We start from the raw sequence: 22186 nt of genomic DNA, 5'->3' as shown, positions 1-22186 counted from the left end.
ACACACACACACACACACCTCTGTACTTATACACTCAGAGAGCTACACATTCATGAGTCACACACACACACACACACACACACACACACCTATATATGTGTAAAGACAAAGAGAGCTATACCTTTTGTTTTTCTGTTCAAGTATAGTGTACCTGAGACTACATTATCTAATGTGCCATTCTTTTAAAGAAAATACATGGTTTGAGGGAGACTTGGTTACTATTTCTAGCAGGTTGAGTGACCACATAAGGATTCCCTTGTTGGTTTGTTAGATGTTGGTAAAAAACAGGGCCAATTTTTGCAAAGGCCAGCCCCAATCATGCATGTCTGCAATCAAAGACATTCCAGCCATGACTATCATATCCAATGGGTGCACTTACTATGTAATTCGAGGGAGATTCAACTGCTATTTCTAGTAATAGTTCAATGTGTATAGAGTGTGCCTGAATCAAACAACATTTATTTAGCGTAACTTGCATTAATAATAATCCTTTCTACTGGAAGCACATGGCCTCAAATTTGGGGGAAGGGATTAAGTCAATTACATCGACCCCAGTTTGTAACTGGTACTTATTTAATTGGCCCCCGAAAGGATGAAAGGCAAAGTCGACCTCAGCGGAATTTGAACTCAGAATGTACCGGCAGACGAAATACTACTAAGCATTTTGCCCAGCATGCTAACAATTCTGCCAGCTCACCAGTATAATAATAATAATAATAATAATCCTTTCTACTGAAAGCACAAATCCTGAAATTATGGGGTGGGGGCTAATCAATTACATCAACCCCAGTATTTCACTGGTACTTAATTTGGAAAGCAAAGTTGACCTCGGTGGAATTTGAACTCAGAACGTAGAAACAGGCAAAATACCGCTAAGCATTTCGCCCGGTGTGCTAATGATAATAATTCCTTTCTAACTTACATCTCAGGGAGGTGGTCATATTCTCTGCCATTCCAGTAGTGTCTGTAGCCACATTTACTCCGACTGGACTTTGACATTGTACGGTCAGCATTCAGAAAATGGATGGTACCGTCGCTGTCCACCAGGCGGACATGTCGTCTGAAACAACATCAAAATTACAACAATTAAACAGATGGACATTGGTCAACATAACTAAACTTTGTACAGAAACTATATCAATAACACCAATAATAATAAAGGCAAAAGCTGAAATCTTTGGCGGGGTAGGGATGGGTAAGGCTAGTCGATTTGTTTTTTTTACTCCAGTGCTTAATTAATTCTTGTTTTACCAAGTTTGAAAGGACAAATGGCAAAAACTACCTCAGTAAAATATAGGAATACTATAGCTCATTTAGATTTCATTAGATCTAAGACAATTTAAAGGTTTGTAAATAAAAATAAAAAAAGAAACAAACAAACAACAACAACACCAAAAGAAACCAATCTTGATCTGGTTTACTTACGATTTACAATGAGAACAAAATGGCTGTCTGGGAAAAATGGTATCTTTTATGCTGTAGTGTGGGAGAACATTATGTTGACAGGAACAGATTATTGTAGGTTGGACATCTGGAATAAGACATTGAAAATAGCAAAGAATTTCATCATCATTTTTTAATGTTTTTTTGTTTTTTTTACTTGTTTCAGTTTACTAGACTGGCTTAAATTGGAAGGAGGGAGCTGGACAGCTCTCTGGCTGGACAGCTCTCTGGCTGGACAGCTCCTGTCAAACCATCCAACCCATGCCAGCATGGAAAAACATGTTAAATTACAATGATGAAATCAACCCCAATACTTCTATTTTTGTTATGTCTCTTTTAAAGCCTGTTACTTATTCTATCAGTCTTTTTTGCTGAATCACTAAGTTATGGGATATAAACAAACCAATGCCAATTGGTGCTGGTGTGTCTATGCCCCGTAACTTAGCAGTTTGGCAAAAAAGACTGATAGAATTAATACCAGGCTTAAAAGAAAAAAATAAGTAGTGGGATTGATTCATTCAACTAAAAATTTTTCAAGGCAGTGCTGCAGTATGGCCACAGTTTGATGACTAACAGAATAAAAAGTTCCTTCACTGTTAGCTTCTAAGGGACATTTTGTCTGTTTCTTCTCGTTCCTTTCCTTCTTTCTCCCCATAGAACCTTTGGTGCACAATTTCAATAACGCCTTTGTTATTTTAGTCTTTTGAAAGTAAAAAAACCAAGAATTTACCAATGTTTTCTCCAAAGCCAAGTGAATTTCATCAACAACTTTCTTCACTGGAATTTTGAAACCAATAAAATCATTACAGAACAGAGCCAAAAGATTCTGTCAAACTACTCTCATATATCTGGCTGTCACTTGTTCCTATAATTCTCATCATCAGCATCATCATCATTGATGACGCAGTCAAATGTAATGCATATTCAGGATTTCAATGATGTGATTGTTTTTTATTTTTAGAATGACACTGTAAGGTAGAACAACATTGTGAGAGGTCAAGTCTGGCTGGTTTGAACTTAAAACATCTACCAAATCCAGGCACAAGGCTTTGGTTGGCCCGAGACTATAGTAGAAGACACTTGCCCAAGGTGCCACACAGTGGGCCTGAACCCAGAACCATGTGGTTGGGAAGCAAGCTTCTTGCCACACAGCAATGCCAGCACCTATATACATGTGTGTGTGTGTGTGTGTGTGTGTGTGTGTGTGTGTGTGTGTGCATATGGCGAGTTTCTTTCCTTCTTTTCAGCTTGTCGACCAAATCAGCTCATAAGGTTTTGGTTGGCACAATACAGTGGTTCTCAACTGGGGGTCGACACTTACATAAGACATAAACAAGTGTTACTGTTTCTACTAAAACAGCATCATTATGAAGATATGGTGGAAACAATCACCAGCATACACCAACACACACACACACTGACTTAGTTATTCCTAGACAGATGATATGAGATTTGTGTGACTCCACCCTACTTCACAACTCTCAGCTACAATTGCAGTCAGGTTGACACAACTTAAGATAAAAGCTACAGGTGAGTTACTTTTAATGCATATAATTGAGGAAGCAAAAAAAAGCGAACCAGAAATAAACGTGATGAGTCACACAGACAATTAGACAGGCAAGTTAGGTAATAATAGAACATCAGAACCTAGAAATAAATCTGTAATGAGACAGACAAATAGCTAGGTTACTGTAAACATATTTAATGCAGAGAGCATTCATATTACTCTGTCAAATGTAATACTTCTTTATTCACATTGCTTTGAATGCATTTCCTTGCAGCTTTGAGATTTCAATGAAGTGATTGTTTATTTTTAGAGTAACATTGCAGGGTAGGTATGAAAGATCAGATATGGCTGGCTTATCTCCAAAGCATTCATATTACTCTGTCAAATGTAATGGCTTTTTATTCACCTTGTTTTGATAGCCATGGGATTTCTATGATGTGATTACTCTTTTACTTGTTTCAGTCATTTGACTGTGGCCATGCTGGAGCACCGCCTTTAGTTGAGCAAATCGACTCCAGGACTTGTTCTTTGTAAGCCTAGTACTTATTCTATCGGTCTCTTTTGCTGAACTGCTAAGTTATGGGAACACACCAGCATCGGTTATGAAGCGATGTTGGGGGACAAACACAGACACAAACACACACACATATATACATATACATATATACGACGGGCTTCTTTCAGTTTCCGTCTTCCAAATCCACTCACAAGGCTTTGGTCGACCCGAGGCTATAGAAGACACTTGCCCAAGGTGTCACGCAGTGGGACTGAATCCGGAACCATGTGTTTCGTAAGCAAGCTACTTACCACACAGCCACTCCTACGCCTGTTAATTGTTTTTAGAATGACATTGCAGGGTAGCTGTGAAAGGCTGGATCTGGCCTGTTTGAACATACAACAGGTAGTATATTTCAGCCTGATATGGTTGGTTTACAAATGGGTGCTGAAATGTTCCTGGCTTTGGGTGTGTATATACATATTTACATATAGGAGGGGATACTGAAAAAGTTCCTGGTTTCAGGTAGAAAGAAATACAAGAGGATCAGAAAAAAAAAAATGACCATCCCGAAATATAACAATACCATTTTTATTATTTTATCACTGTCTACCCTATTTAATTGTGAAACTGTTCAGCTTAGTAGGCTACAAGACTTGCAATACTATGTATAGTCTTAAAAAACATTTCTATCACAATACATACCTTTTCTTTCATCATGGAACTGGAATTGCTGGTTGCCTCTGGCTGATTCAGAGGAATGGCTCAAATCACCTAATGACTTTTTCACTGTATGGAATTCACATAAAGCTTCACAGTTGATACACCAATAGAGATGACGATCTCGGATTAATATTTTAGCTGTCTGGATCACCGTGTCTGGCTTGACACCCACAACACCTATAATAGATCAACAGAAAATAAATAAATATGTGGCTGTGTGGTAAGTAGCTTGCTTATGAACCACATGGTTCTGGGTTCAGTCCCACTGCGTGGCACCTTGGGCAAGTGTCTTCTACTATAGCCTCGGGCCGACCAAACCCTTGTGAGTGGATTTGATAGACGGAAACTGAAAGAAGCCTGTCGTATATATGCATATATATATATGTGTGTGAGTGTATGTTTGTGTGTCTGTGTTTGTCCCCCCAATATCGCTTGACAACCAATGGTGGTGTGTTTACGTCTCTGTAACTTAGCAGTTCGGCAAAAGAGACCGATAGAAGAAGTACTAGGCTTACAAAGAATAAGCTCTGGGGTCGACTTGCTCGACTAAAGGTGCTTCAGCATGGCTACAGTCAAATGACTGAAACAAGTAAAAGAGTATATATATATATATATATATATATATATATATACCATCCATGGAGGAGCTAACAACAAAGTCTTTAGATTTGATAGGAGTAACTATACAGAATGGTATAGAGTTAATATTCATGTCCGTGTAAACATATTTAGTTCTGATATAAAGTAATTTTTTTTTTGAGTGTGTGAGTGAGTGGATAGACAAACAGACAGACAGATATGTAGAGAGATGATGCTTAAAATCTGAAGGAGAGTGATGTGTGTGATTAAGCGAACTAGAAATTCATTCACATATAATGAAATGGCTAATTAAAGAGAATCTGATGTATTGATACTGGAATCCTTTGATTCCAATGAACAACATTGATTTTCCAGAACTTTTGATCCCAAAACATTCGTGGATTTACTGATTTTTCTGAACCAGGAGTGGTTACCTTAGTCAACACACTCTAAATTAAACAAATATTAAATTTACTTAAATAGGCACAGGTGTGGCTGTGTGGTAAGAAGCTTGCTTCCCAACCACATGGTCCCAGGTTCAGTTCCACTGCGTAGCACTTTGGGCAGTTTACTATAGCCTCGGGCTGACCAAAGCCTTATGAGTGGATCTGGTGGACGGAAACTGAAAGAAGCCCATCGTATATGTGTGTGTGTTTGTCTTTGAGTCTATGTTTGTCGTCCCCCCACCCCCGGCCCGCCAACTGCTTGACAACTGGTATTAGCAGTTTGGTAAAAGAGACCAATAGACTAAGTACTAAGCTTAAAAAAGTCTTGGGGTTGATTCGTTTGGCTAAAACCTTCAGGGAAGTGCCCCAGCATGGCCACAGTCAAATGACTGAAACAATTAAGTCATTGTTGTGCCTGTATTGACTTCACTTCGGTTCATGGTTTCACACACTGACTAACCTTCATTTAACGGTTTCGTACAATGCCTTACTTTCATCTTGGAGACTACTACAGTTATACATTGTTTGGTGTTAATCCACAAATCTATCTTTTATTTATAGATTAACAAACACTGTCACTTGTTTACAAAATAGATATATTGTTGGCAAATGGCAGCAAGATTGACAAGGAGAGATCAAAGTCAAATGTCCCTTAGTCTGTTTTATTGTTTGTGTCTATTGGGTGGCACTTATTTCTCAATTCATTTCCTTTATTTTCTTGAGTTTCAAAACATACTTCCTTTCCACCTAATCTCCGGTACTCCCTGCTCCACCTCTAAGAAGCCAGACCCAAACGAGAGATTGAAAACTTTAACAAATAAACTTAAAACACATGTCAAGATAAGGTTAATATACGAGTGCAAAGAGCATTAAGAAAAGTTAACTATTAACATATTATGTGGTAAGGCAGACATTTAGGAAGGCAGTGTCAACATACTTGAAGTAGAGAGCAGTAAGTAGGTTAACTAAATACAATCTTATAGGAAGGTAGCGCTGGTACATATAATGTAAAGAGACTTAAAGATCATCATCATCGTTTAACGTCCGCTTTCCATGCTAGCATGGGTTGGACGATTTGACTGAGGACTGGCAAACCGGATGGCTGCACCAGGCTCCAATCTGATCTGGCAGAGTTTCTACAGCTGGATGCCCTTCCTAACGTCAACCACTCCGAGAATGGAGTGGGTGCTTTTACGTGCCCCCGGCACGAAGGCCAGTCATGCAGTACTGGCAACGACCACGCTCAAAATGGTGTTTTTTACATACCACCTGCACAGGAGTCAGTCCAGTGACACTGGCAACAACCTCGCTTGAATGTTTTCTAACGTGCCACTAAGGTGACACTGGTAACGATCACGCTCAAATAGTGCTATTTACGTGCCACTGGTACCGAAGTCAGTCAGCTGCCCTGGCAATGATCACACTCGGACGGCGCTGTTAGTGCTCCACTGGCACATAAGATTCTTTCTAAAGTTGTATACAAAATGGTAAAAAAAGGATTGGTAGGGGTTGCTATGAAAATGCTCCTTTCTTGGTTCGTCCAGGTAACCAATGTAGGATTACAGGTAAGTTCACCACCATCGATTCACCGTGAAGGAAGTTCACTGTGAGGAAAGTTTACCGAGAAAATATATCTCTAGTATCTCACCATTAATAGTTAAAGAAACTATTTTATTTATTGAAAAAACAAAAAAACAAAAAAAAATGGTGAATTGATGACGATGAACTTAAGAAGACACGAAAATCTAGAGAGAGAGAGAGAGAGGAAGAGCAAGAGAAGAAACCATCTCTAATACTTGATTTACATTATTGATCAACCTTCAGGAGATGGCAGGTAAAGATGGCCTTAGTGGGATTTGAACTCAGAGCATGGAGAATTAAAATAAGTAGCTCTCAAGGCAAGTTTATCTGATGTTCTGTTGATTTTACTATGTTAATTATTCGTTGGGACAAACAAATACAATTTTATCTTTCGTCTCCTATTTGTGTCAGTCATTGGACTGTAGCCATGCTGGAGCACCACCTCGAAGAATTTTTACTCGAATGAATCGACCCAGTACTTAATTTTTTTTAAACCTGGCACTTTATTAGTCTCTTTTGCTGAACCGCTAAGTTATGGGTATGTAAACAAACCAACACTGGTTGTCGAGCAGTAGTGGGAGACAAATGCTGACACAAACACGTGCACACACACAAACACAAGTACAAACACACACACACACACGATGGGCTTCTTTCAGTTTCCATCTACCAAATCCACTCACAAGGCTTTGGACAGCCCAAGGCTACAGTTGAAGACACTTGCCCAAGGTTCCACACAGTGGGACTGAACCTGGAACTACGTGGTCGGGAAGCAAACTTCTTACCACACATCCATGCCTGCTTCTGCGGCATTAGAAAAAGCAGAAATAATCACATAACAATAAAAGTAAAATAAAAATGGTATTAGCTGGTTTATTCTCAGTAAACAGGAGAGACAACTCAGGACATGTATCAGTCTTGTTTCGACCTCTTCAGCAAAGTATAGACAGCCACATGCTTGCAGAAGTGGTGGCAATAGGAGAATTAGTAAATGTACAAGAATGGAAATTGGCTGACATAGAAAGAATTAGATTTGCTTTGAGACAATCCTGTCAGGATTGGAATTTTGTAAGGAGGACAGGAAGACTTACCAGATTTTTTAAATATGAACCGGAATACATCTGCCACCAAACATGGGTTAATACTATGGACCTCTTGATACACTTTCTTCATTGCCGTCACTAATTGTTGAATATATTTTTCCTATAAAACAAAGTCACATTCCACTGATTAAGAATCATGATACTATAAGAAAAACAGATAGAAACATACTAGACTTGCACAACCCCAAAGCACTCCCAGAGGTTTTTTTTTTATTATAATTCCCTTCACATCAAGAATACACTATAGGATTATAAATCAATCCCAGAACTTGACAAGCATTTTAGTTTTACAACCACAGAAGAATATGTGTGTGTGTGTGTATACAAGTGCGATTTCTATATCCTTGTTTTGACATCGTGTAATAGTTGTAAATGAGTGTCACTGTCATACAAGCAGTGTCATTCATTTCCAATATATTCTGCAAGAAAATGTTCAGCCATGAGGAAATATTACCGAGCATGAAAACAGGTGAGGGTTGGCAACAGGAAGGGCATCTGGCTGTGGAAACCATGCCAAAGTAAACATCAGAACTTGGTGCAGTCCTCAAGCTGTTCATGTGGAACCATCCAACCCATACCAGCTTGAGAAAAGGGATGGTAAATGATGATGATGATATATATATATATATATATATATATATATATATATACATATATATACCAGTGTATACACATACATACATACACAAATATACACATACATACATACACAAATATACACGTACATACATACACAAATATACACGTACATACATACACAAATATACACATACATACATGCATATAAATAAATAGATACATACATATGAATAGGTTTTAATCACAAATCACAACAATTGTTTCTGTACATTAGCAACAGCTGTTAGTTGCTGAGTTTTCCAAATCATACTATTACATAAATATGATGCAGCAGTGGCTGTGTGTTCCTGCATGTCATCAGGTGAGTAGCTGTGACATATACACATGACAGGCTTCTTTCTGTTTCCATCTACCAAATCCACTCACAAAGATTTGACCCGCCTGGGGCAATAGCAAAAGACATTTGCCCAACATGTTACATAGTGGGACTGAACCAGGAAACATGAGGCTGGGAAGCAAACTTCTTAACTACACAAACATGCCAGCATCTATATATAAGATGCCCAGCATCGCCTTCCTGGCACTTGTGTAAAGACTTTCGAGCGAGATCGTTGCCAGTGCCGCCGAACTGGCTCCTGTGCAGGTGGCACGTAAAATACACCATTTTGAGCGTGGCCGTTGCCAGTACCACCTGACTGGCCTTCGTGCCGGTGGCACGTAAAAGCACCTACTACACTCTCTGAGTGGTTGGCGCTAGGAAGGGCATCCAGCTGTAGAAACTCTGCCAAATCAGATTGGAGCCTGGTGTAGCCATCTGGTTTCACCAGTCCTCAGTCAAATCGTCCAACCCATGCTAGCATGGAAAGCGGACGTTAAACGACGATGATGAGTAAGCTATCTGCAGAGGTTAAAGGTGAAAATGCAAATTTGGAAAAAAAATTATAAACTATTTGTTTACTGTATGTTTTATCACTGTCAAGTGTTATGTCAATGAGTGAATGAGAAAGAGGGGAGGAGAGTAGAGCCCAAAGAGAGGTGTTTGTTTGTTAATGGCTAAATCAGAAGAAGGAAGAGGGAAGTGTCTCATGGCCTTGAGATTAATGGGTGAAAGAAACTTATCCTCAGGCCAAAATGAAAACCTAACCTGAATGGAGTGGGCTCAATAAACAGTAACCAAAGGCAGGGCCAGGTGAAGGTGTTAAACAGGAGCAATGTATGACAGCAATGTATGACAGCAATGTATGACAAGCAATGTATGACAGCAATGTATGACAAGCATTGTGCAGCAGCATCTGATAATCTGGTCGGTCACGTGATCATGGGATAAATGTACTGTTCGGGTAGTTTTATATGTAAAACAACTTATAGATGTACTGTGAAGGTAGTTTTATATAAATTTAGTCCAAATTCAGTTTCATACAATGTAACTGTTTTGCTTTGGAAATGTCTTTTTTTTTTCCAAGTAAACAAATCTGTCTTTAAACTTTCATATCAGTTTGTCGACAATATAAAACAGACACAAATCACTTTTATTTTTTATCCTTTCATTTCTTACTCAAAATAACAAAATTTTCAATGGTTTCAAAAAAATCTTTCTGAGTTCTCTGAGAAATTTTCCATCTGCGGTACTCGCTTTAACTTAACTCTTTTTTTGCTGTATTTCTTTTCATATAGACAGTCTTTCTTTCAATTAGTTTTGAAAATAAAGAATTTATTAAAATAACTTTGTCCTTATAAAGCTAGTGCTTAGAACATAAATTAGCATAAAATTCTAATGCAGTGATCCTCGACTGGGATCCATAAGGCCCTTGGAGGCCCATATAAGATTTTGTAAAAAATTATGTGAAATAAATTGATTATTCTTCTACAAGATACAAAATATTTTAAACTTTTTTTACGCAATTCTTAATAATATTTTATCATAAAAGTATATTAAAAAAAGAATTTTTTAAGCATTGAATTGGCTATGAGGGTCCATCTAAGTAAAACAGGGAACAAAGGGGTCAATAGGTAAAAAAAATGGTTGAGAAACACTGTCCTTGACCAATGGTTCTCAACCAGGGTCCACATGGCCCCTGGGAGGTCCATGTAACCCTTCTGGGGTCCATGCAAGATTTTGTTGTTAAAATTTATATGCAACAAATTGGTTAAACTTCTACAGTACACAAAATATTTAAACATTTTTTTATGCAATCCCTAATATACTGTGAAAATACAATGTGATTTTTTAACCCTTTCGTTACTGTATTTATTTTGAGATGCTCTGAGTTTCTTTCAATTGATCTTTAAATATAACAAAGAATTTAGTAAAATAACTTAGTTATCATTAAGCTAACGTTAGGAACATAAATTGTGACTAAGGTTTGGTGGAAAATTTAATACAAAACTTATGAAAACAAAATATTTGTACTAGAGATCCAGAGGTGGTTTCAACCAGGTTGGTCTCGAAAGGGTTAAGAATTGTTTCTCTATTATATATTTTAATCCTTTTGTTACCATATTTCTGTTGAGATGCTCTGTGTTTCTTTCAATTAATTTTAAATATAACAAAGAATTTAGTAAAATAACTTAGTTATCATTCAGCTAGTGTTAGGAACATAAGTTGTGACTAAGGTTTGGTGGAAGATTTTACTTATACAAACAAGACATTTGTACTACAGAGCCAGAGATGGTTTCAGCTGGGTTAGTATCGAAAGGGTGAAACATCAAATGGCTAGGAGGGTCTATATGAGTAAAACAGGAATCAAAGGGGTCCGCTCTCATCAACTTGTTTTTATTTTGTGGACAAAATATTTTTTTTTACATTTTTCTTCTTCCCACGTAAAAACGGGACCCATAGATCCATAGGCAAAAAATGGTTGAGAGCCACTGCTCTAATGGAAAGTTTTGGTTTAGGTCATTTTAAAACAGGCAGTTTATATCATAGAACCAGGAGCAGTTTCAGGTGGGTTAAGAGGAGTTAAAAAAAAATTCCAGTTTAAGGATGTTTGTAGATAAAGGATTAGCAACTGAACAATGAACTTCATTGAGAAAAAGAGTTGAGCAGAGCAGTGAGGGATATAAAAGAGAGTAGAGCAAAAAAGATTAAGTATGGACTTACCGAAAGAGGTTTATCACCCCCGACAATACAACAGGCATTTTCATCAAACTCTATGTAATCAGAGATCAGATGATTGGGCATGCCCCATGCCTTCTGCAAAAGAGTCTTTGGTAGGCGAGCAAGAGGTTTTCCTAAACAAAAACCAGATCAATCACTTAAGAAGAGATTAAAACATTAGTTTTCAATTATTTTATTGATTTTTTTAATGTTGTTGCCACAAGAAACTACAGCAGCCAATTTCACTTAATTGCATACTATATGCAGTGTATTTCACTTAGTTGCATACTAGATGATACAACCAATTTCACTTAATTGCATACTAGATGATACAGCCAATTTCACTTAATTGCATACTGGATACAGCCAATTTCAGTTAATTGCATACTAAATGATATAACCAATTTCACTTAATTGCATAATAGATGGAGCCAATTTCACTTAATTACATACTAGTTGATACATTTAATTTGCATACTAGATACAACTAATTTCACTTAATAGCACACAAGGTAATTACACAACATTTCAAAAATACCGAACCATTCATTCCATGTGGAACTGAACGAACTGATTAGCTGTATATGCAAATAAACTGCATGAAATCTTTCAATTCTAAGTTTAAAAAAATAATAATTTATAAATAAATTTCTGAACCTTGAACAGGGGAGAAAGAAGAGGGACTAAGACAGAGCAGAGTGTGGAGAGGGGTGGTGGTGTCAGTTCTTGAGAGGATGGTTGTTGTAGCATAAATCCCAGCCCAACCTTGATTGAACAAACTTATGACTGATCTTAATTGAGTAGGTTTATGACCACAGACATTCCAGCTGTGATAATCAAGTTTTTTTCTTCGAGGTAACTAGATAACATTAGCCAAACCTCTCACCTGGAAACAGGTGAGGTGGGTTAGCATCAGGAAAGGCATCAAGTCATAAAAAATCAACCTCAATAAAATCCCATCAGACCCACGTGAACATGGCAAAGTAGACGCTAAACAAGAACAATGAGGATTATCACACATACACACAAAAAAAAATCTCAAAGGGGCAATGGGGCTCATAGAAGATTTAGAAGGTTTGTAACAGTTACCTTGGATCCCCACAAGAGGAATGTAATGGTTTCGTCCTTGGCTGTTCCAAGCTATACATAAAGGTTTGTTCAGCTTACTGTCTTTTCCCCGGCATTCACTAGGATCACAGAAAGCTGGAAGAAAAACCCCTGGAAAGAAAGTAAAGCAAAAATGTTATGACAACCATTATTCAAGTCTCTTTTTATCAATTTTTTATGTTTTGGTTCCAAAAATTTGTTATTTTCTTGTTTTATTTTTCTCTTCTTCCAGTTAGTCTTTATTCTTTTTACTCCACTCTTTTATCATTATTCACTACCAACTCCACTTGTGATAATCCTCCAAAATGCGAGTAGCAATGTAACTGCCCTATAGAAACAAACCTGTTCTGCTCTGACTCTTTCATACGTTAAGCCCACTATCCTCCTAGTGCACTGGTTCTCAACCATTTACTATCTATGGACCCCTTTGACTCCTATTTTACTCTTGTGGGAACCTCATAGTCATTTGATGTTTAAGAAGTCCTATTATAATTTTGTAATTAAGTATTATTTAGGAATTGTATAATAAAAAAAAATTGTTAAAATATTTTGTATATTGTAGAAATATAACCAATTTAAAAGACCCCTTTCGATCATGAATGACCATGGGATTGCACCTAGAAAATTCCTCTCCAAGGCACAGGTCAGGGCAAGGTTGTTTATGGAAGACCGGCAGTCACCCATTCATACCAGCCTCCCCGCTCCGTGTCACTAATGTTATCCAAGGGATAAGTGAAAGGCTGATACAGCTCCATGGTACTTTGGGCAAGTGCCTTCTACTACAACCTCGGGCTGACCAAAGCCTTGTGAGTGGATTTGGTAGACAGAAACTGAAAGAAGCCCATCGTATATATATGTGTGTGTGTCTGTGTTTGTCCCCCACACCATTGCTTGACAACCGATATGTTTACATCCCCTTCACTTAGCGGTTCGGCAATAAGAGATCAACAGAACAAGTACTAGGCTTACAAAGAATAAGTCCAAGGGTCGATATGTTTGACTAAAAGAAAGATCTTGAGTTTGAGTACATCATGTTGTTATTTGCCTGCTTCATTTAGGGAACTAACACTGCAGAATTCTTGAAGCAGATCCAAAGGAAATATATCCTGACTGCAGATGACACCAGGTAGCCTAAACTGGGCGAGTGCTTTACTCAAAACATCAGCACACTAATTAATGTATACTCATTAATCCAAGATATTACATATATATATATATATATATATATATATATAATTTTCCAGAGGATCGATCTTGGATATATCGAGTTTGAAGTTTCTATTTCTTTTAAATATACGAATTTAAAAGTTAAAAACCTTGAAATATATATATATACATGCACATACCCATATATATACATATATATAGATAGATATGGTTTTTAATTATAATTATCCGATCAGTGTTGTTAAATACGGATGCTGGGGTTTTTGTTTTCTTCTTTTCTTTCATCTAAAGAAATCTATTGTACACAGCTAAACGAAGAAAAAGTTCAATCTGAAAGAACCCAAGTCCCTCGCTGCCATATATGATATGATTGAGTATAGAATTGGAATGAAACAAGAGATTTTCCTTTTGTCTTGACATAAGATCAATTTAGCATTAACATTAAGCAGACCGTTTCCTTTCTTTTCAGTTCAGTAGTCCTTAATAGAGACTCAATTCATCTTTTCTTTAATCTTTTACTTGTTTCAATCATTAGACTGTGGCCATACTACGGCACCACCTTGAAGAAATGTTAGCCAAATCCAATACTTTCTTTTTCTCTTTTTTAGTCTGGTACTTATTCTACTGATCTCTTTTGCCAAACTGCTAAATTATGAGGGTGTAGATACACCAACACTGGTTGACAAGTGTTGGTGGGGGACAAACACAGACACATACACACACATATATACAACAGGCTTCTTTTAGTTTCTGTCTACCAAATCCACTCACAAGGCTTTGGTCAACCCACGGCTATAGCAGAAGACGCTTACCCAAAGTGCCATGCAGTGAGAATGAACCTGGAAGGATGTGGTTCTAAATCCTTATTCTTTTACATTATTACCCTCTTTTACTTTTTTACTTGTTTCAGTCATTTGACTTTGGCCATGCTGGAGCACCGCCTTTAGTTGAGCTAATCGACCCCAGGACTTATTCTTTGTAAGCCTAGTACTTATTCTATCGGTCTCTTTTGCCGAACTGCTAAGTTACAGGGACGTAAACACATCAGCATCGGTTGCCAAGCGATGTTGGGAGGACAAACGCAGACACACAAACATACACACACATACATATAAATGACAGGCTTCTTTCAGTTTCTTTCTACCAAATCCATTCACAAGGCTTTGGTTGGCCCAAGGCTATAGTAGAAGACACTCGACCAAGGTGCCACGCAGTGGGACTGAACCCGGAACCATGTGGTTCGTAAACAGTGTTTATGTCCCATGAATGTAGACTCCTACACCTTAATATAATCTTTGATTGTTTTACTCTCTTTCTTCTGTGATTCTGTGTCACTAATTAACAGCTTGTGTGTGTGGCTGTGTATGTGCATGCTTGTACGCCTGTGTGTGTTCTTGACTGGGAGTGCACACCTCCCCCCATTAACCAAAATGTAATATTTCTTTCATAGGCTGTACTCTCTATATATAATGATTGTGTGAGTTTAATTTTATGTTATATACCCACGGGCAACTGTATCCGGTCATAACCAAACTACAGCAGGCACGAACAACATGTCTAGGACATCTCAGTATATCTAGCGAGACATTCCCTTTTTTATGCATCTACCTGATGTAACACAAACTGCCAAGATTGGTGCAACATTGTTAGATGCAGAAAATTCTATCTATAACGGACAGTTGCAGGAAGGGTCAAAAGGCTCATTGTACTGAATAAAGATAATAAACGGAAGACAGATTTTAGCAGTCATCTTTATTCAGTACAATGAGCGTTCTGACCCTTCTACCACCTGACAACAAATGTTGGTTCATCTACGTCCCCTGTAACTTAGTGGTTCGACAAAAAGAGACTGATAAAATGAGTACCAGACTTAAAAATATTTACTGGGGTTGATTCGTTTGAACTAAACCATTTAAGGTGATGCCCCAGCATGGCCACAGTCCAACGACTGCAAACAAACAAAAAATAAATAAAATATAAAATACTTGGAATGATTGTCCGTTGCTGGCTTCCACTATTATTATTGATGTCTAAGTAACAAAGAGACCTCCACTCCTACCTTGACCACCACCCTCAGAATCTCTAGACAGAACTATTGATAAAGCTGAAAATATAAACTCTTGGTAGCTGGAATACAATCCTAGATTTGTAATGCTTCTAGATTTCTATAAGCTTATTATGGTATTTCTATAGAACCATTTTCTTGCTGCACGAGATCGGTTTTAGTTTCTAGTCTGATATTCTTTCATAAATAAATCTGTCATTCCATCTCAACTTTGCAGCATCAAATCAAAATATAAAAAAGAAAAAAAAAAGAAAGAATAAACAGATAATGGATTTCCAGATATGCAATGTCTGGAATAATAACAATAATAATAATTGCTTCTACTCTAGGCACAAGGCCTGAAATTGTATGGGAAGGGGGCAAGTTGATTACATCAACCCCAGTGTTCAACTGGTATTTATATTATCAACTCTGAAAGGTTTAAAGGCAAAGTCAACCTTGGCAGACAATGATAATGCTGAGAGCCCCTTTGGTCATGACTGACCATGGGATTGAACCTAGAAAGTTACCCTCCGAGGCACAAGTCCGGGCAAGGTTGTTTATGGAAGACCAGCAGTTACCCGTGCATACCAGCCTCCCCCTCTCCATGCCACTGATGTTATCCAAAGGAAAGGCAAAGGCTGATACAGCTTGGCACCAGGGATGACATCGCAACTCATTTCTACAGCTGAGTGAACTGGAGTGACGTGAAATAAAGTGTCTTGCTCAAGAACATAACACATAGCCCAGTCCGGGATTCGAAATCGCAACCTCATGATCGTAAGCTTGACGCTCTAACCACTGAGCCATTGCGCCTTCACTGATGATAATAATAATAATTCTTTCAACTATAGGCACAAAGCCTGAAATTTTGGGAGAAGGGGCTAGTTGATTATATCAACCCCAGTGCATAACTGGTACTTACTTCATCATCCCTGAAAGGATGCATTTGCTCAAGGTGCCATGCAGTGAGATTGAACCCAAAACAATGTGGTTGGGAAGCAGACTTCTTAACCACACAGCCATGACATAAATGGACCCAAAATAAAAATCCTGGTCGGGCATAGCTGAATCAAGGATTAACAACAACAGAAATATGTATCACATAACACGAGACAAAACAAGAAGGCAGCCCCCTGTAGTGTGCAGGGGCAACTTTTCTGAAGTGAGCTGCATGAGAGGGCTCTTCAATTGGCAAACCACACTGCTAAATATATTTAAGGTAATTTTTAGTTAGGCATTCTATTCAGGAAGTCCTGTCGGCTATAGTTTGCCCATGACTGCTCTATATGACACCGCAACCTGCTAGAAATAGCAGCTAAATCTTTATCTCTCTCTCTCTCTCTCTCTCAAATCACAACCTTGTCTTAAAAAAAAAAAGGAAAAAAATGGAAGGAAGGACACATTGGATAATTCAGTCCAAGAACACATTTCTTATAATTTTTTTTTATTCTTCTTCTTTATCTGTTTCGGTCATTGGACTGTAGCGTTAGTGCCACCTTCATAGCTTTCCCTTAATTTACTGACAAGACACTCTGCCTAGCAGTTATAAAAAGAAGGAGAGTGGTGGGGGTATCCTCTTTGGTGTAAAGATAGAAATGTTAGCTTTTTCTTCAGCATATAACATTGTGCCTTTTGTTCATCACATCAACTGTGCTTATTGTTCTTCTATGTATAAGAGTGTGCATGCATATATTTGTTTGTGTGTGTGTGTGTGAAATAGGATTTATCTTCTACTGCAAAATATCTTTTAGCTGCAACATGCACTAAAATTTATTCATAAAGTATTTTTCATACGAAAACCTCTAAATAATATGTGAACTTTTCCACTTTCTCTCTTTTTTCTTTCTTTGTAAAACTCATCTTGTGAAAACATATTTTTGTAGTTTTACTACATCAATGCTCGAAAGTGGTTGAGTTCTTTTCGAGCGTTGGGCCTCACAGAGGCAAAGCGGCTATGTTCCTTTTGAACGTTGGGTCTTACAGAGGCAAAGTGGCTGAGTTCCTTTCGAGTGTTGGGCCTCACAGAGGTAGTGACTGAATCCTTTGGTGTTATGTCATGCTTCAGAAGAAGACCTATCAAGTCGAGCAAAATTGCAGTTGTGTCAGATACCGGTCTCACACAAATTGTCACCCATGCCGGTGGCACGTAAAAGCACCCCAGTGTCATACAAATGGCACTTGTGCCGGTGACACATAAAAGCACCCATTACACTCTCGGAGTAGTTGGTGTTAGGAGGGGCAGCCAGCTGTAGAAACTCTACCAGATCAGACTGGAGCCTGGTGCAGCCTTCCAGCATACCAGCCCGGTCGAATGGTGCATCATCAGAAATGAGATAATTCAAGAATGGAGTGGAATGAACAACATGATTGCAGAATACTGAAAGCACAAGTTCCACTCTTCTAATGTTCACATATCCAAGAAATCAGAAAAGGCCACTCAGAAAGCCTTGATAACGATGGGAAGACAATTTAATTAAACAATTTGGGCCAAGATAGAAAAGATAGGCACAATCAAGAAAGAATTGGAAATAATAAATTCTGATGTAATTGGACTCTACATAATCTGGAACATAATTGTAGAAAATTTCATTACAAAATATCTATTTTCCTGGACATTATGAGGAAACAAAGTTGGTAGAGCACATTTGTAGCCTGGTGTAGCTATCCGGTTGCACCAGTCCACAGTCAAATCGTCCAACCCATGCTAGCATGGAAAGCGGACGTTAAACGATGATGATGATGATGATGATGATGCTTATTGCTTCAACATAAGTAGTACTAAGATTACATTGCTATCATTTATCTACATAGTGGCTTGCTCCACTTCACTTTCATTCTGTATGTAACAATACTTAATGATATAACTGCATGTTATATATAAACAAAGAATATACTTCTTTTGTTGGGTTTGCATCAAGAGGGCGACAATAATATGAATGAGATGGGCTCAACTTTTTAACTACACATCAAGCCAACTGAAATCATGGTTGCCGTAGGTACTGGTGTCACCCAACTGGCACCTGTGCCAGTAGCACATAAGAAGCACCCATTACACTCTTGGAGTGGTTGGCATTAGGTAGGGCATCCAGCCATAGAAATCATGTGAAATCAGACTGAAGTCTAATGCATCCAACCCATGCTAGAATGGACCATGGGTGTTAAATAATGATGATGATGGTGGTGGTCCCAGTTGAAATGTCCCTTCATAAAAGGGCCTGCAGAATCAGGGCTGAATCGAGGGCTAAATAACAAACTGGTTTATTTCCTCTTCTAGAATTGTTGTTGTTTTTATCTGCAGCTACATAATTTCTCTGCTGATAATAATTCTTTTGGTAAGGGTAGTGGTGGAAATGGTGGGAGATAAAGAGTAAGATGACAGATTTTTGTGTATTCTGCTCGCAAATGTTGTTTGGAAAATATTTTAATCACCAAAATCATTTTCTGACAGAAAGTTCATTCACATGTAAGAACACATGAATATATGTGCGTGCATGCGTGTGTGCATGCACATATATGTGCCTGTGTCTCTCTCTATATATATGTGTGTATATATGTAAAATCACATAATTTTACCCATGTGTGTGTGTGTGTGTGCATATATATACATATATATATATACATACACCTACACATATATTACATACACGTCTGAATATGTGTATATATTATATGAAGGCATGTGTGTATGTACATACATGTGTGTGTGTGTGTGTATATATCTTATTCTAAAATTATTTTTTCTCATCATCTTTATTATTATTATTATTATTATTATTATTATTGCTATTATTATTATTAATCAATTTCTTATTCACTACTGGTCCCTTTGTAAATATGAAACCTTGTATTTGTACAAGAAAAAAATCAATACCAATCAACTGATCAGTGAATGAATCAATAGAAAGCCACGCCCACAGAGATAACCCCCACCCGCAGTTGTCATTCCCCCTCCCCTTCTTCCTAACCATTTATATCCAGTTCTAATAATTCCAAACTGTTATTACATTTTTACATTTTAGTGTTCTTCCCTGCCTAAGTCTCTTTCTCTCTTTCTATCGAACTATCTCCCATTCTCCAGTAAATGTGTGTGTGCACATAAAATTTATGAATTCTTCTCTCTCTCTATATATGTGTGTGTGTGTGTGTGTGTGTGTGTGTGTATTACCCTCTCTCTCTCCCTGTATATGTGTGTGTGTGTGTGTATATACATATATGCAGTAATTCCTTGCCATATCGCGGTTTATTATTGAAGCTTATGTCGATTCCTCTGTGGTGTTCTTTAGCATTTATAATAAAATAAATATATACAAATTACAAAAATAATTTTTAAAAATATATATACAGTACAGTAGTTTCTACTTCATGGATTTTCACCTATCATGGGGTGTTTTGGAATGTAACACCTGTGATAGTCGAAGGAATACTATATATGTGTGTAGAGAAAGATAGATTGATAGATAGATAGATAGATCACTGTATCTATTCAGAAAGATAGGTAAATAGATATGCATGTGCATATATATGTATGTGTATGTATATGTATATATAAATATATATAGAGAGAGACAGACAGACAGTATAAACATCCATACATATATATCTTATTCTGTCCGTCTCTCTATCCTTCCCCCTTTTCGTTCAGCTCAATTTCAAGTAGACTAAAGTATTCCCATTCTTTACAATTTCTGTCCATCTATCCATCCATCCATCCAACCACCACCACCGCTGCCGCCGCCCACACCGCAATCATCAATATTGTACGCTTGATGGTTATACACAATAACTCATTGTTTACGATATAATAGAAATTTCCTCTTCTCTCTCTATTTTCCCCCCTTCCTTTTCTGGTCCCAATTTTGCTAAATAGATTGTGTGCATGTGTGTGTATATATACACACACACCCATATATGTATCTCAGTGAGTATATGCATATATATATATATATATATATATATATACATACACAGATATATATATACAGGTATATGTATATATATACAGATATATATGTATATATATATATATATATATATATATATATATATATATATATATATATAGCCTTATGTATACACACAGAGACGTTATAGACCAGATTAAGGCAAAGTTGAATGAACTGACTGCCTTGAACTCATTCTGCAAACACAGACACAATGTCTCCTCTCTTTGCCTTTTCTACACAGACTTTAATGGCCTCTGCTCCTCCCAGACCCCACGTAACCCGTTCTCTCACTCTCATTACCTTGCAGATGCTAGACAGATATGATAGACTAGACAGAACTGAATAAATAAGCAGAGAAATAAATGATTCCGCTCAGTATCTCAACCGTAGTTGGTACTAGAACAATTCCAATAAATTGGCATGAGAACAAGACTTGGTCACTGGGAGAATGCTTATGTTATAAAAATAAGAACATAGGTAAGTTGAGGCAAAGTAAGAGCTCCCCTGACTAAAAAAAAGTCAGAGAACGAAGTAGATAGAAAGTGAAAGAAGCCAATTGTATGAAGGACAATCTCAGGACACTGAATCTAACAGAGGACATGACAAAGGATTGAAATATCTGGTGCCTTGCTGTATTCAAGAGGACCTGCCCCCACCCCCACAGCGGAAGAGTTAATGCCACTTCTGCTAAAGAGGATTGGCCTGCAAGAGTCCTGTGCTGGTGTTATGTAAAAGCACCCGGTACACTCTGTAAAGTGGTTGGCATTAAGGACATCCAGCCATAGAAACCAGGCCGAATCAGACTGGAACTTAGTGCAGCTCTCCTTCTTGCAAGCTCTGATCAAACCATCTAACCCATGCAAGCATGGAAAACAGATGTTAAAGGATGATGATGACAATATATACAGCTATGGTTTATTCTGTTAAGAACATAACAGAGTGCAGTATAAAGCTCGTCCACCTTCAGATTTCATCCTGTGCTATCCAGTAGTAGTATTATACGTACTTCCAGGCTTGCATTTGGGCATCTGTTGTGTGTGAGTAGATAATAGTCTGCAAACAGTCCTTCAGCTATAACACACCTTGATAAACTCAGTGGCTACTACTAAATTCAGGCCCTGACAGACACAGAGGATGTTCTTGAAGCCAAGAATCTGCACTTACGGAGACAATATTTACATATCACCTGAGGAAACCCAACTAGATCTCATAATGCAGGGAAACGGTTGCATATTCAAGTACCTGAATGCCTGGAGAACTACATTGCCTAGAAACAATTGTAGTGATTGAAAAATAAATATCCGACTGTACTCCTTTTGTTAACTTCGAATTTTTTCAATTATATACATACATATATATATATATATA

General features: G+C 37.7%; 1 protein-coding gene across 2 annotated transcripts in view; it reads right to left on the bottom strand.

The window, feature by feature from the left end:
* Positions 1-899: 899 nt before the first annotated feature.
* LOC106878886 (deubiquitinating protein VCPIP1) overlaps positions 900-22186 on the bottom strand; it is a 33596-nt gene continuing 12309 nt past the window's right edge. The window contains exons 3-8 of one of the 2 annotated variants that reach the window (XM_052976676.1): positions 12644-12772; positions 11558-11688; positions 7867-7978; positions 4152-4346; positions 1426-1531; positions 900-1060 (exon numbers count right to left, since the gene is read on the bottom strand). In XM_052976676.1, the coding sequence (XP_052832636.1) occupies positions 919-1060; positions 1426-1531; positions 4152-4346; positions 7867-7978; positions 11558-11688; positions 12644-12772 (815 nt within the window). In that variant the 3' untranslated portion in view covers positions 900-918. The remainder of the gene's footprint in view (positions 1061-1425; positions 1532-4151; positions 4347-7866; positions 7979-11557; positions 11689-12643; positions 12773-22186) is intronic. The other variant, XM_052976675.1, reaches the window with a different exon arrangement.

This window comes from Octopus bimaculoides, chromosome 25, assembly GCF_001194135.2.
Source record: "Octopus bimaculoides isolate UCB-OBI-ISO-001 chromosome 25, ASM119413v2, whole genome shotgun sequence".
Classification (NCBI taxonomy): Eukaryota; Metazoa; Mollusca; class Cephalopoda; order Octopoda; family Octopodidae; genus Octopus; species Octopus bimaculoides.
Note: the sequence above shows the minus strand (reverse complement) of the source record. Positions and strands in the feature narration are given on the sequence as shown.